This window comes from Leptopilina boulardi, unplaced genomic scaffold (assembly GCF_019393585.1).
Source record: "Leptopilina boulardi isolate dan_hultmark-lab unplaced genomic scaffold, ZJU_Lbou_2.1 LbouV2_273, whole genome shotgun sequence".
Lineage (NCBI taxonomy): Eukaryota > Metazoa > Arthropoda > Insecta > Hymenoptera > Figitidae > Leptopilina > Leptopilina boulardi.
Genome location: NW_026137833.1, coordinates 3065888 through 3080545, shown reverse-complemented (window position 1 = coordinate 3080545; position 14658 = coordinate 3065888). Strand labels below are relative to the sequence as shown.

The following is a 14658-nucleotide window of genomic DNA, read 5'->3' as shown; positions in this document are numbered from 1 at the left end:
AGCTTCTAAATTGTTACTCGAAAGTTTTCGGGGTTCGTTGATTACGAATCCGATATCAAATTTTCAAAATTCAAAATGGCGTTTCCAATTTGGCAGAAGGGTTATTTTTAAAATTATTGGATTCTCTTGAATTTCGTTAATTGGGATCGCCATTTTGAATTTCGGAAAACTAACTTCAGATTCGTAATGCAGCGGCCCCCGAAACCCCCCCCCCCCCCACAAGTAACGATTTTTAAGCCAATTGCTTCACAATTAAAAATAATTTTGTTATTTATTTTTGAGCGATTGTTTAACTATTGTTGTCAGAAATTTAATTAAAAAACAATTTTAATAAATATTACAGAAACATTCATAAAAATTACATTACGTAACTTAAGGAAATTTTCATTTTACTTGTTTAATTAATTTTTTTTAAACTTCATTGACAAAATTATAAATTTTTGAAAAATTAAAAGCAAAATATAAAAAATTCAGGGACAAAAATTAAAATTCCAGGAAATTCCAGGACTAGCAGACACCCTGTTAGTTTCAATTACTTGAATGAAAATTTCAAGGTGGCGGAAAACAGTTCTTATAGGCCCTCCTCCTTTTCAAAATTCAAAATGAAATAATAAGGAAAATGGTTTTTATTTGGCATTATACAATATACAGTATGTATAGCATATGAATACTTTTATAACTTTTACAGTTATACTTTTATAAAAAAAAACATAAATTTTTATCTTTTCGTTGCATAATGTTGCACAAAATAATTTTTTATATAATATATAATATATAACTCTTTATCTCTTTTTAGAGTAAAATATATTATAACATAATATTTAGTATATAATGTTAAACTTAATTTTAGTTTGTTAAACTCGTAATCAAAATACATTTTTTATAAAAATTATATAAAAAAACTTGAAAAAAAACAATTACAATGAAGTATGTAAATAAATTTACGAAAGTTTCAATTGACGAAAACCCAATTTGGCCTTTTCCATTTGTTGTTGATAATAATCTGTACAGATTTGTTTTATTTTCATACAAGTTTCTTTTGTCTCACTATCTAAATTGAGATTAGATAAAGCTTTCGGCAAAAAATCAGTTTTAAGATATCTATAAACTTCAATTTGACCGCTGAGAAGAAAACAAGCGTGCCGCTGTAGGAAGAAAAAATTAATTTACTTGTGTATATCAAATTTTATAAATTCAGTTGCAAGAAGTTTTCTTTATTAAATTAAATTCTTGTAATTGAAATAAAAAAAATTTTAATCGTACCTTAAATTCTGCACTATTGGGAGACTTTTCAAGTGCTTCCAAATAATATTTTGCAGCATTTGGAATATCATGATTACACAAATAATAAGAAGCAGCCAATTGTAGAGTGAGATCCAATGTTCTACTTTCATAATTTTCATAAGTTATCAACATTTTTTTTATATCATTCACGAAATCATCAGTTTCTTCAAGTTTGGCTTTACATTTTAAATAAGAACATTCAGCCGCATAATTGTGACCAGTTGAAGCTTTTTTAAAATAGACAGCAGCTTTCTTTAAAAATAAGAATTTTTTTTTAGTTTTTTATTAAAATTAATATAAATTTTTTTTTTTAAATTACAAATTATTAAATTAAAAATGAAATTTTATTTTTAAGAGAATAATTCTTACTTGATATTCTTTTAATTTTTCCAAAAAAATTCCCTTGTAATGTAGAAACATTGAATCATCAGGCACTTTTTTTTCTGCAAAATCCAAACATTCTTTGGCTGATTGAAGATTCCGTGTTCTTATAAAACCAAGTGCCAATCGCAAATTAATATTTGCACTTTCAGGTTTGGTTTCATAAATTTCTATATATATTTTTACTGCTTCAGGTTTTCTACCTGCTTCCTTATACATTTGCCCTAAATAAATTCCATAAGTTGGATCTTTTGATAATTCATATGCTTTTTTTAATTCAAATATTTCTTTTTCAGTGGGTTCAGAAAAAAAATATTTATTACGTCTTTGACGTCGTAAATTTTTTCCTGACATAAAATGCCAAACATCACAATTTGAATTATCTTTAATTGCCAAATCAATAAAATCTAATGCTTTATTAGTTCCCATATCGCCTGCGTCTTTAAATTTTGACCATGCAACACCTTTGCAACCATTCAATGTACTTCTGTCGATTTCATTTTTATCATAATCAACATTTTTATTGAGGGTTTTTAAAATTTTGTCAATTTCATTAAACTCCTCCTCTTCCATTAACAAAAAACATTTTGTACCCTTGTAAATGTTCTCCAATACTTCAATAGAAACATTTTTCTTGTGTCTATAAAAAGAAATATATTATATGAAAAAAAACAGACAAATAATGATAAATCTCAAAACCTTCATTTTCTCTGCATTCACGCAAACATAAATTATTCTCCTTCACATAACACTAAAATTCTTTAATCAGTTTCTGAAACGCATGAACATTCACGTACTAAAAGATTATTTCCGTCTCAAAATTATCAAACTTCTATTTATAGCACAGTCATTCCATTGTATTTTTTTCAACTAAAGTCATTGCTAAATAATTTTAATAAAAAAATTATATTTTACAGAAATGATTTTAAAAGTATCAAATTTTTTTAAAATTAAATTTAAATAGAAATTCGTCAATTTGGAATAAAGTAAATTTTAAATTCTCAATTTTAGATAGAAAATAAATTTTAAACTAATACGAAATGAAAATTAAAAATAATTAAAATTATATTGATTACTTTTTTACTTAAAAAATTGATTTTCTAAAACAATGTAGAAAAATAGAATTTTAATATTGAAAATTATTTCCAATGAAATTAATGATAATAATTTTTTAATACTTTTCTTTAACGGAATCCCAAATTTCTTCAGCAAATTTAAGAGATTCTTTTGCATCTTTTAATGTTTTTTTTTGTACAAATTCATAAACTTCCACCAAAAAACGAATCCATTTTAACAATGGAACAAAATCTTCGTCATCATGAGTTCTTGCTTCATCGTGACTAATTATGACATTTTTAATTTCATCCAATTCCCATGTTGTAAAAGGGGACTCAATTTTTTTTAGTTCCTCCATTAGTTTTTGTTTCATTTTTTTTTATCTATTTAAATGTAAAAAGAAAAATTATTCATGTATGGTAACGGGTGAGCGATACCTTTTATTAACAACGAAATAAATATAAAAATAACGATATTAAAATATATTTCAATGGTAAAAAGGGTAGGCCTTCGATCGACTTTAAGGCACAAAAAAAGTCGTTTTAGTCGATTTTTTTATTTTAACAAAATTTAATTGGTTAATAAATATTTTTACTCTAAATAACTAATGTTATTAGATATTAAATTCATTTTATTAATTCTGTAATGGGAATAATTCTATAATGAATATTATCAAGAAAATTTATTTCGAATATTTCAGAATCGAACTAATTGTAAGACAAAGTTTCAAAATTTTTTTTAAGTAGGACAAATTTCTAAAAAAAAATCCTAAAAGTTACATTTTTATAATTTTTTCAAGTCTGATTTAAACAATTTATTCGTATTAAAAATTTTGTCATAGTTTTTAGTTTTGATGGTCAAAAAAATTTCAGGCAATACTTAATCAAGTTTTACAGATTTCTAAATAAATTTTTTTTTTTTTTTAATAATAATTTTGAAAGAGTTAAAGTTGAAATAATTTAGAAATAATTGAATTTCAAAAGATTTTGTTAATTTTCAGACAATAATTAAATTTTAAAGTACTAAAAATAATTTATCAAATAATTTTAGATTACATTTTTTAAATTGTAATTGAATTTTCAAAGATTTACAATTTAGATTTTAGAAAATTAATTGAACTTCAAGTGATTTTGAATTTAAAATTTTTGATGATTTTCGTTAATAAAAAATGTATTTGAAATTGCAGATAACAATACAATAATTTGAAAACTTTTTTTAGCGAAAAATTATTTCAGAAATTGAATTTTCGAAGAATATTATAAAAATTATTAAAATTTTTTGAATGTTAGGGATAGTTATAATTGAAATAATTAAATTTTAAAAAAATTTAGATGGATAATTTTAGAAATAATTAAATTTTAGAAGCTTTTAAATTGAAATTTTTGAAAAAAATTGAATTTTAAAAGATTGTGTTAAATTTCAGACAATAATTATAATAAGAGAAATTTTTTAGTGATTTCTGTTGATGAAGAATTTATTAGAAATCACATAAAAAAATTGAATTCCAAAAGTTTTTAATTGAAAAATACTTTCAGATAATTGAATTTTCGAAGAATATTATAATAATCATTAAAGATAATTGAAATTTTTGTAAAAAATTAAATTTTAAGTTGTTTTTGAATTAAAAATTTTTGGTAATTTTATTTGCTAATTTTTTTAAAATGGGGTCGTGCACATAATACGTCAGGCGAACAGGGGGAGGTGGGGGTCTAGAGATTTGTGACGACCCATATAGAAAAAATGGCGTTAATGTATGGAACCAAGTGTGAAATGGGGGGAGGGGGGGTCAAAAAAGGGGTAAAAATTGCGTGACGTATTATGTGCACGCCCCAAAAATTACAAACAATTATTAAATTTCATAAAAATTTTAATTGAAAAATAGTTTAAGATAATTGAATTTGTAAAGAATTTGATTAAAATTGAGTGTCCCGATCAAATATCTCGACCGACGCTCGGACGAACGCTCTATTACCAGTCAAATAGCAGTGACAGCCTGTGGGCGGCTCACTGCTACCCGACTACCATTAGAGCGTGGGTCCGAGCGTCGGTCGAGATATTTGATCAGGACACTCAATTATAAAAAATAATTAATTTAGTGAAGAAATTAATTAAGTTTTTTTTTAATAATTGAAATAAAGAAGATCTGAAGAAGATTTGCTTCTTATACTAAAAAAAACGTATTTTGTTTAAAAATTAAAAAAAAAAAAAAAGTCGCATTTTATTAAAATAAGTCGAAAAAAGTCGTATAATCTGAGGCCTGAAAATATTAATGTTGTTAAAATGGAAAAAATAAGAATTTTGAAATGGTTTGTTAATTATGATAAAAGTAAATTTATTGTAAAATACTCACTGTTATTGATAATTAACACGTTAATTATTTTCTTAGAAAATTATAAATTGCAAAAAATATTCGCAATACAGAAGATACACAGAACGTAGAAGACTGAGAACTGAGTCCCTGACCGCGGCAGCCGGTTCAACCTAGCAGAGTTGGGAAATATAAAAAAAAACTATAACATTAAGGGCGTTTTTGTTATACGAGCTGAATTGCATATTTAGCGCGCAAGCGTCAATTTCGCACTTTGATTCGCGGATTCAACCTTACAGTTAAATTCTTTAAGAAGAAAGCGGGAAGTTTAAATAAAAACAATTGAATTACCGTTTGAAACGGAGGAAAAACCTAACGAGAATAAAAGACCAATTAATGATTAATTGATATTAACTAATTATTGATCAATTAATCTCGAGAGGAAACCTTTACTAAATTTATTAAAAGTCTAAAGGTGCTTATATACCTCAAATTTTGATCAGATGAACATTATTTCTGGACCGTGAAAATGCGTGAAAAGTCATTTTCACGGCGGGTATTTTTGAATTGTTTTAAACAAAAAATGTTTTTTTAAGAAATATAATATTAAATAATTGTTTTAATATGTAAGAACACTTTAAAATAGTGATAGAGAGATGATTTGATTAAAAAATTTAGCAAATTTCGCTTTAAAACGTTTTCTGCTACAAGAAAGTGTAAAATGACGATGTTTGTGAAATGGTTTGTACAGTGTACATGTGTACATGTTTCTTTCAGTTATTCGAAACAATTAGTAGAATTTAAATTTATTTGATAAACATTTCAACTTACCGATTTATTTTCAGCACTCATTATTTATTACAAGTTAAAAAGAAACGACATAACATAAACAAAACTCTGAGAGACACTCACAAGGAAGAAGCACTGTACAAACCATTTCACAAACATCGTCATTTTACACTTTCTTGTAGCAGAAAACGTTTTAAAGCAAAATTTGCTAAATTTTTTAATCAAATCATCTCTCTATCACTATTTTAAAGTGTTCTTACATATTAAAACAATTATTTAATATTATATTTCTTAAAAAAACATTTTTTGTTTAAAACAATTCAAAAATACCCGCTGTGAAAATGACTTTTCACGCATTTTCACGGTCCAGAAATAATGTTCATCTGATCAAAATTTGAGGTATATAAGCACCTTTAGAAAAATACATAAACGTCCGATAGGAGTAAGCTTAAGTATAAGCAACCTATTCGGAACGGAATCTGGATTAGAACTAACTCTAGTTGAGTGGAGATCTACGTCTCTACTCTAAGTTCATAAAAGTCTGCGCATGTCTCACTATAGTCTGCTGTATCTATGAGACTATGCACTACACTGCACTTCACTAGGTATGTTTACATACCATATTCTACACTGTACACAGTACTATATCTATTCGTACATCATACTTCTTTATTATATATATATATATATAATATACACCATACTATCATACTTATATTATCATTATAATACAAGAATCAATTATATAATAATTTATAAATTATATTTGAGTATCGTAATAGCAACTATAAAAAATCTATAATAATTAATAATTAATTATTGAATATGATTAATTATTATTATTATATAAAAGCCATACATATACATTTCTACACATATACAAGCATACATACGCATACATTATTACATATTGTTTAATACTATATATTGGTAGATGATGATTGTATTCTAATATTGTTTATGTGAATTTAGAATGTAACGTAAAAAGTATTTCATAGCGGATATTTTATCTATTGTTTGACCAGTACGTGACTTTTCTCGATTTAGCGAGTTATGTCTATATCTGGTCAACATGTGTTTAGTGTCCCATGGAGAAAGGTTTTATAACGTTTTCAAGTGGTATATTTTTTATGATCTTTTAAGGGTTTTATATCTCAGAGTGAAGGAAAGTTTTAGAATTATATTTTCTTTTCTATTTTACTTTATTTACGACAATTCTGAGAACTGTTTATATTATTGAGATATACTCAAACGAGAATTTGAGAAGTATTAAACCGTAAAGGAAATATTTTACATTCGTCATGCTTTTTATAAACATCTTTATATTTTCCTTTAGAAGAAGTAAAATAATAAAAATTAATTTTTTGATTTTATTATTTTTAAAAAATAGATCTCGATAAATAAAAAATATTTTACAATTACACTTGGGTTCAAAAATTAATTTAAAATTTTAAAAAGTGACGTCACACTACGTCACAAGTTGGACTGCCTTGTTCACAATATCAAGTTTAAGCCTCATTCATTCACCAGGTTATGGCCGGATATACAGGCGCAAAGCCAGTATAGTGCCAAACACAACTTAACTTAACTTAACATGTAGCATACATAAGGGAAATCAAGGGATAAATCAAGGGAAATCCCCGAATATTTAAATTGATACAAATTTAAAATTGAAAAATAAATGAAAAAAAACTAATGGCAAAAAAAATTTAAAAAAAAATTATAGTTTATTATAGGAAAACAAGAAATGGCTAAAAAATGAAAAAAAACTAATAATAAAAACCAAATGATAAGAAATTGAACGAGTATTAAGAAAATTTATTAAACACCCAGAGAAAAGATTTCTTTGATTTAAAGAAACCAGTTTCTTTGACTTGTTTTCTTTGATTCTAAATAAAATTTTCTTAGAAACAAAAAAAGCTTCTTAGTTTCAAAGAAAATTTCTTTGATTCAAAAAAATTTTCTTTGAATGAAAGAAATTTGAGCATTAAATCGAAGAAATTCTAACATTGACATAAAGTTAAAGAAACATTTATTTGAATTAAATAACAAATTTCTTTACAACGAAGATAATTTTTTTTTAATCAAAGATAATTTGATTGAAACAAATAAATTTTCTTTGAATCAAAGAAGAATTTGTCAAAGAAATTGATTTCTTTGAATCAAAAAAATGTTTCTTCTCAGTGAAAAAAAACAATAATTAAGTAGAAAGAACTGTATAGCTTCTAAATTGTTACTCGGAAGTTTTCGGGGTTCGTTGATTACGAATCCGATATCAAATTTTTAAAATTCAAAATGGCGGATCCAATATGGCAGAAGGGTTATTTTTAAAATTATTGGATTCTCTTGAATTTCGTTAATTGGGATCGCCGTTTTGAATTTCGGAAAACTAATTTCAGATTCGTAATGCAGCGGCCCCCGAAAACCCCCCCAAGTAACGATTTTTAAGCCAATTGCTTCACAATTAAAAATATTTTTGTTATTTATTTTTGAGTGATTGTTTCTACCTTAAGGAATAATTTTTAGTTCAACTATTGTTGTCAGAAATTCAATTAAAAAACAATTTTAATAAATATTACAGAAAAATTCATAAAAATTACATTACGTAACTTAAGGAAATTTTCATTTTACTTATTTAATTAAATTTTTTTAACTTGATTGACAAAATTATAAATTTTTGAAAATTTAAAAGCAAAATATAAAAAATTCAAGGACAAAAATTAAAATTCCAGGAAATTCCAGGACTTCCAGGACTAGCAGACACCCTGTTAGTTTCAATTACTTGAATGAAAATTTCAAGGGGGCGGAAAACAGTTCTTATAGGCCCTCCTCCTTTTCAAAATTCAAAATGAAATAATAAGGAAAATGGTTTTTATTTGGCATTATACAATATACAGTATGTATAGCTTATAAATACTTTTATAACTTTTATAGTTATACTTTTATAAAAAAAAAACATAAATTTTTATCTTTTCGTTGCATAAATGTTGCACAAAATAATTTTTTATATAATATATAATATATAACTCTTTATCTCTTTATCTCTTTTTAGAGTAAAATATATTATAACATAATATTTAGTATATAATGTTAAACTTAATTTTAGTTTGTTAAACTCGTTATCAAAATATATTTTTATAAAAATTATATAAAAAAAACTTGAAAAAAACAATTACAATGAAGTATGTAAATAAATTTACGAAAGTTTCATTTGACCAAAATCCAATTCGGCCTTTTCCCTTCGTTGTTGATAATAATCTGTACAGATTTGTTGTATTCTCATACAAGTTTCTTTTGTCTCACTATCTAAATTAAGATTAGATAAAGCTTTCGACAAAAAATCAGTTTTAAGATATCTATAAACTTCAATTTGACCGCTGAGAAGAAAACAAGCGTGCCGCTGTAGGAAGAAAAAATTAATTTACTTGTGTATATCAAATTTTATAAATTCTGTTGCAACAAGTTTTCTTTATTAAATTAAAATTCTTGTAATTGAAATAAAAAAAAAATTTTAATCATACCTTAAATTCCTTACTATTGGGAGACTTTTCAAGTGCTTCCAAATAATATTTTGCTGCATTTGGAATATCATGATTACACAAATAATAAGAAGCAGCCAATTGTAGAGTGAGATCCAATGTTCTACTTTCATAATTTTCATAAGTTATCAACATTTTTTTTATATAATTCACGAAATCATCAGTTTCTCCAAATTTGGCTTTACATTTTAAATAAGAACATTCAGCCGCATAATTGTGACCAGTTGAAGCTTTTTTAAAATAATCAGCAGCTTTCTTTAAAAATAAGAATATATTTTTTTTAGTTTTTTATTAAAATTAATATAAAATTTTTTTTTAAATTACAAATTATTAAATTAAAAATGAAATTTTATTTTGAAGAGAATAATTCTTACTCGATATTCTTTTAATGTTTCCAAAAAAATTCCCTTGTAATGTAAAAACATTGAATCATCAGGCACTTTTTTTTCTGCAAAATCCAAACATTCTTTGGCTGATTGAAGATTCCGTGTTCTTATAAAACCAAGTGCCAATCGCAAATTAATATTTGCACTTTCAGGTTTAGTTTCATGAATTTTTTTATATATTTTTAATGCTTCATTTTTTTTACCTACTTCCTTATACATTTGCCCTAAATAAATTCCATAAGTTGGATCTTCTGATAATTCATATGCTTTTTTTAATTCAAATATTTCTTTTTCAGTGGGTTCAGAAAAAAAATATTTATTACGTCTTTGACGTCGTAAATTTTTTCCTGACATAAAATGCCAAACATCACAATTTGAATTATCTTTAATTGCCAAATCAATAAAATCTAATGCTTTATTAGTTCCCATATCGCCTGCGTCTTTAAATTTTGACCATGCAACACCTTTGCAACCATTCAATGTACTTCTGTCGATTTCATTTTTATCATAATCAACATTTTTATTGAGGGTTTTTAGAATTTTGTCAATTTCATTAAACTCCTCCTCTTCCATTAACAAAAAACATTTTGTACCCTTGTAAATGTTCTTCAACACTTGTATAGAAACATTTTTCTCATGTCTATAAAAATATATGAAAAAAAAATGACAACAAATAATTTAAAAATTTAAAGAATTCAGATTAACGAATTATTTATGGTAATTTATATATAAAATTATAAAATAAAAATATATATGAGACCGAATCCATGTCAAATCATGCAGGCAGTCCGATGATATATTGCGAATTAATTTCAAAATGAAGTACGTTATTCTACTTGAAAAATAAAGAAATACGTGTTTTTTTATATTTTGATTCGATTTTGTGTGTAGTTTTTACGACTTTTTAAAGAATTTTTCAAGAAAATTAATTTTTTTGCATTTTTCCCTTAAAAAAAGCATAACTTTCGTAATTTTTAACCTTTTTTGTTGTTCCTAGGCTTATTTTTTTCATTTTTTTTACTCTTTTAAAAAAAATTGCTCGGAATGAAAAATATTAAAAAACAAGGATAAAAATGGAATTTTTCGAAAAAACAAAAAAAAATTTTTTCTCAAAAATGCCACCTTTTTTTCGCCCCAAATTTTCAGGATTTATTGGTACACATATGTACTACATACCATAAAAATTTCACTTGGTATTTTTTTGTTTCTTAGGAGAAAAAAAATATTTTCATTTTTTTGATTAAAAACTCTAAAAATTTTTTTTATGCGTACATTTTTTGTTTGTTATTTTGTCGGGTTCTATAAAACTACTTTTTATATTTTCTTTTAAAACGATTTGACAAACAAAAAATGTACGTATAAAAAAAATATTTTTGAAACCTATTTGTTTCGTTTTTTTTTCTCTAAAAAAATTAGATATTTTTAAAAATTATTAACATTCTTTATTTTTTACGCAATTTTCGAAAATAATTCGATCGATTGATTGGATTGTTGAAATTGTTTTGTTTCTAAATATTGCTTTTAGAATTGATCAATACATAAAAAATCTAAAAAAAATTTTGAAAAAAAAAAATTTTTGAAATCTTTTCTTTCGTTTTTTTCTAAAACAAAGTTATTTTTCTTGCAAATTATTAACATTCTTTATTTGAAGTTAGTGACCGTTAAGTATATTTTGGTGATTTAAAAGGCTTTTAAATCACCAAAATTAACATTCTTTATTTTTTGCGCAATGTTCGAAAATAATGTTGAAAAGTAAAAAAATGAATCAAGGAGCAGTTAGAAACCTTTTAAATTTGATGATTTTTAGAGTTTTTAATCAAAAAAATGAAAATATTTTTTTTCTCCTAAGAAACAAAAAAATACCAAGTGAAATTTTTATGGTATGTAGTACATATGTGTACCAATAAATCCTGAAAATTTGGGGCGAAAAAAAGGTGGAATTTTTGAGAAAAAATTTTTTTTTGTTTTTTCGAAAAATTCCATTTTTATCCTTGTTTTTTAATATTTTTCATTCGGAGCAATTTTTTTTAAAAGAGTAAAAAAAATGAAAAAAATAAGCCCAGGAACAACAAAAAAGGTTAAAAATTACGAAAGTTATGCTTTTTTTAAGCGAAAAATGCAAAAAAATTACTTGGTAAAATTATAGCTTTATATAAGAGCAATGTGTAAGTAAAAGGAATTTTTAAAATATCTAAAATTGTAGGAGTTATATCACTTTTAATTTTGAAACTGCATTTTTTTCTTTCCTTTCTATCTCGGTCAATTTTCAACCGATTTTGATGAATCAAAAACGATTTTTTTCAGAAAATTACGTATTTTCAGAAAATTTTAAAATAAAAATAAAATTTTGTTATTTAAATAGAAAAAAGTAAAAAACAAAATTTCTTTTAGATTTTTTATCAATTTCGACCTCTTTTTTTTAATTTTTAATTTTTTAATAATATTCCTTTTTATTTTATCTTTAATTTAAAAAAAAATTCATCCTGGAGACTTTTTTAGATCTCGTGATATCGTCCTTTAAGTATTATAAGTCTTCATCAATATGAAAACCGCAGGACTTGCTTCTATCATTACTTTCGTTTGTTTGTTGAAATTTTTTATGGTTATGAATAACTATTTGTTTTAGAATCCTCTAAAAGAAAGCGCTAAAAACTTCAGCTACAATTTCAGGTTGCATTGTTAAGGTTTCATTACAATTTATTTTAAATTATAAATATTACAAAAAATAAAAACTTTGCTTCAAATCTATTAATAAAATATTGATTTGCTTGAATTTTCACTTGTTTTAGTCAAGTAATTTAAAAATAAAAACATTATTACGCGAAAGTTTCTAGTTTGTAACAATAATATTATAAAACAAATGAAAGTAGAAACACAAATCTGGATCCTAGTTTTCTTGAGATGTGGATATTTAAAGAACGATATCACGAGATCTAAAAAAGTCTCCAGGATGAATTTTTTTTTAAATTAAAGATAAAATAAAAAGGAATATTATTAAAAAATTAAAAATTAAAAAAAAGAGGTCGAAATTGAAAAAAAATCTAAAAGAAATTTTGTTTTTTACTTTTTTCTATTTAAATAACAAAATTTTATTTTTATTTTAAAATTTTCTGAAAATACGTAATTTTCTGAAAAAAATCGTTTTTGATTCATCAAAATCGGTTGAAAATTGACGGAGATATAAAGGAAAGAAAAAAATGCAGTATCAAAATTAAAAGTGATATAACTCCTACAATTTTAGATATTTTAAAAATTCCTTTTACTTACACATTGCTCTTATATAAAGCTATAATTTTACCAAGTATCATTAAAATCGAAGAACCACTTGCAGATTCTGATATTTCTGACGTGGACTTAACCCTTAAATAAATAAATAAAAATTAAATTTAAATTAAAAATCGTCAATTTAAAATAAAGTAAATTTTTAATTCTCAATTTTAGTTTTATTGTTAAAATTAATTTTAAATTAATTAAATAATAATTAATAATTGTAATTTACTAAATTTTTTGAATTATTTGATTATTACTTAAAAAATTGATATTTCTGTAACAGAATGTTGAAAAATAGAATTTTAATATATTAAAAACTATTTAAAATAAAATAAAGGATAATTTTTTAATACTTTTCTTTAACGGAATTCCAAATTTCTTCAGCAAATTTAAGAGATTCTTTTGCATCTTTTAATGTCTTTTTTTGCACGAATTCATAAACTTCCACCAATGAACGAATCCATTTTAACAATGGAATAAAATCTTCATCGTCATGAGTTGCTTCACCTTGACTAATTATGACATTTTTAATTTCATCCAATTCCCATGTTGTAAAAGGGCACTGAATTTTTTTTAGTTCCTCCATTAGTTTTTGTTTCATTTTTTTTACCTACATAAACGTAAATTCTTAAAGTTCAATTTTTATAAATTTTTTGATTGTCCAATTTAAATAATTTATTCGAATTAAAAAAATTTTGTCATAGTTTTTTAGTTTTCATGGTCAAAAAAAATTTCAGGCAATATTTAATCAAGTTTCACAGATTTTTAAATAAAAACTATTTTTAAATTATAATTTAGGAAGAGTTAAAGTTGAAATTTTTAGAAATAATTGAATTTCAAAAGATATATTTTGTTAATTTTCAGATAATAATTAAATTTTACAGAACTAAAAATAATTTATCAAATAATTTTAGATTACATTTTTAAAAAATATAATTGAATTTAAGATATTTAGCATTTTTCTTTTAAATAGACTCAACATTATATTTTTATTCTTCTTATACTTGATACACTTGTCTGTCACCTTTTCAATGTTGTTTCTCTGTCTCTATCTAATTATATCTGTTTACATTTTAAGTTTTATTGACCACGTGTATATTTTTGATTTTCTCTGAATTCATCGTAATTCTTTTTTTGAGTTCATTGACCATCGATGACTTTAAAATTTTATTTGTTTTACGTATTTTGTTTAAAAATTAAAAAAAAAAAAAATGTAAAAGAAGTCGAAAAAGTCACATTTTATTTAAATAAGTCGAATTTTGAAATGGTTTGTTAATTATAATAAAAATACATTTATTGTAAAATACTCACTGTTATTGATAATTAACACGTTGATTATTTTTTTTAGAAAATTATAAATTGCAAAAAATATTTGCAATTGAGGAGACAACAAAATTGACAATAAGACTTTTCTGAACACATAGAACGTAGAAAACTGAGACCGGCACCGTTTGAGTTTTGACCGGTTACAGGCTAGCCCTAGCCAGTTCTACTTAGCAGGGTTGGGAAATATAAAAAAAAACATAACATAACATAACATTATTTAAGGGCGTTTTCATGGTTAGCGCAAGAATTGAAAAATTATCTTTTGGCGGAAAATTAAAACAAAAATTTACAAGAAGTGTTGAAAGAACAATCTTTTTGT

General features: G+C 24.1%; 2 protein-coding genes across 4 annotated transcripts; both read right to left on the bottom strand.

Moving 5' to 3' along the window:
• Positions 1–611: 611 nt before the first annotated feature.
• On the bottom strand, positions 612–6368 carry LOC127281588 (uncharacterized). 3 transcript variants are annotated; one of them, XM_051305358.1, is made up of 7 exons: positions 6230–6292; positions 5381–5481; positions 5072–5202; positions 2844–3104; positions 1654–2305; positions 1264–1536; positions 612–1145 (listed from the first exon to the last, which is right to left on the bottom strand). In XM_051305358.1, exons 4-7 carry the CDS (start codon positions 3092–3094, stop codon positions 942–944), a joined length of 1380 nt encoding a protein of 459 aa, XP_051161315.1. In that variant the 5' UTR covers positions 3095–3104; positions 5072–5202; positions 5381–5481; positions 6230–6292; the 3' UTR covers positions 612–941. The 3 variants fall into 3 exon arrangements, with proteins under 3 accessions (XP_051161315.1, XP_051161316.1, XP_051161317.1); XM_051305359.1 differs by lacking the exon at positions 5381–5481 and having other exon boundaries at positions 6230–6368; XM_051305360.1 differs by lacking the exon at positions 6230–6292 and having other exon boundaries at positions 5381–5488.
• A 2538-nt stretch (positions 6369–8906) lies between these two features.
• LOC127281589 (uncharacterized) lies at positions 8907–14491 on the bottom strand. The gene is made up of 5 exons (XM_051305361.1): positions 14325–14491; positions 13367–13623; positions 9732–10383; positions 9340–9612; positions 8907–9218 (listed from the first exon to the last, which is right to left on the bottom strand). The coding sequence occupies exons 2-5, from the start codon at positions 13612–13614 to the stop codon at positions 9015–9017; spliced, it is 1377 nt and encodes a 458-aa protein (XP_051161318.1). The 5' UTR covers positions 13615–13623; positions 14325–14491; the 3' UTR covers positions 8907–9014.
• Positions 14492–14658: the final 167 nt, after the last annotated feature.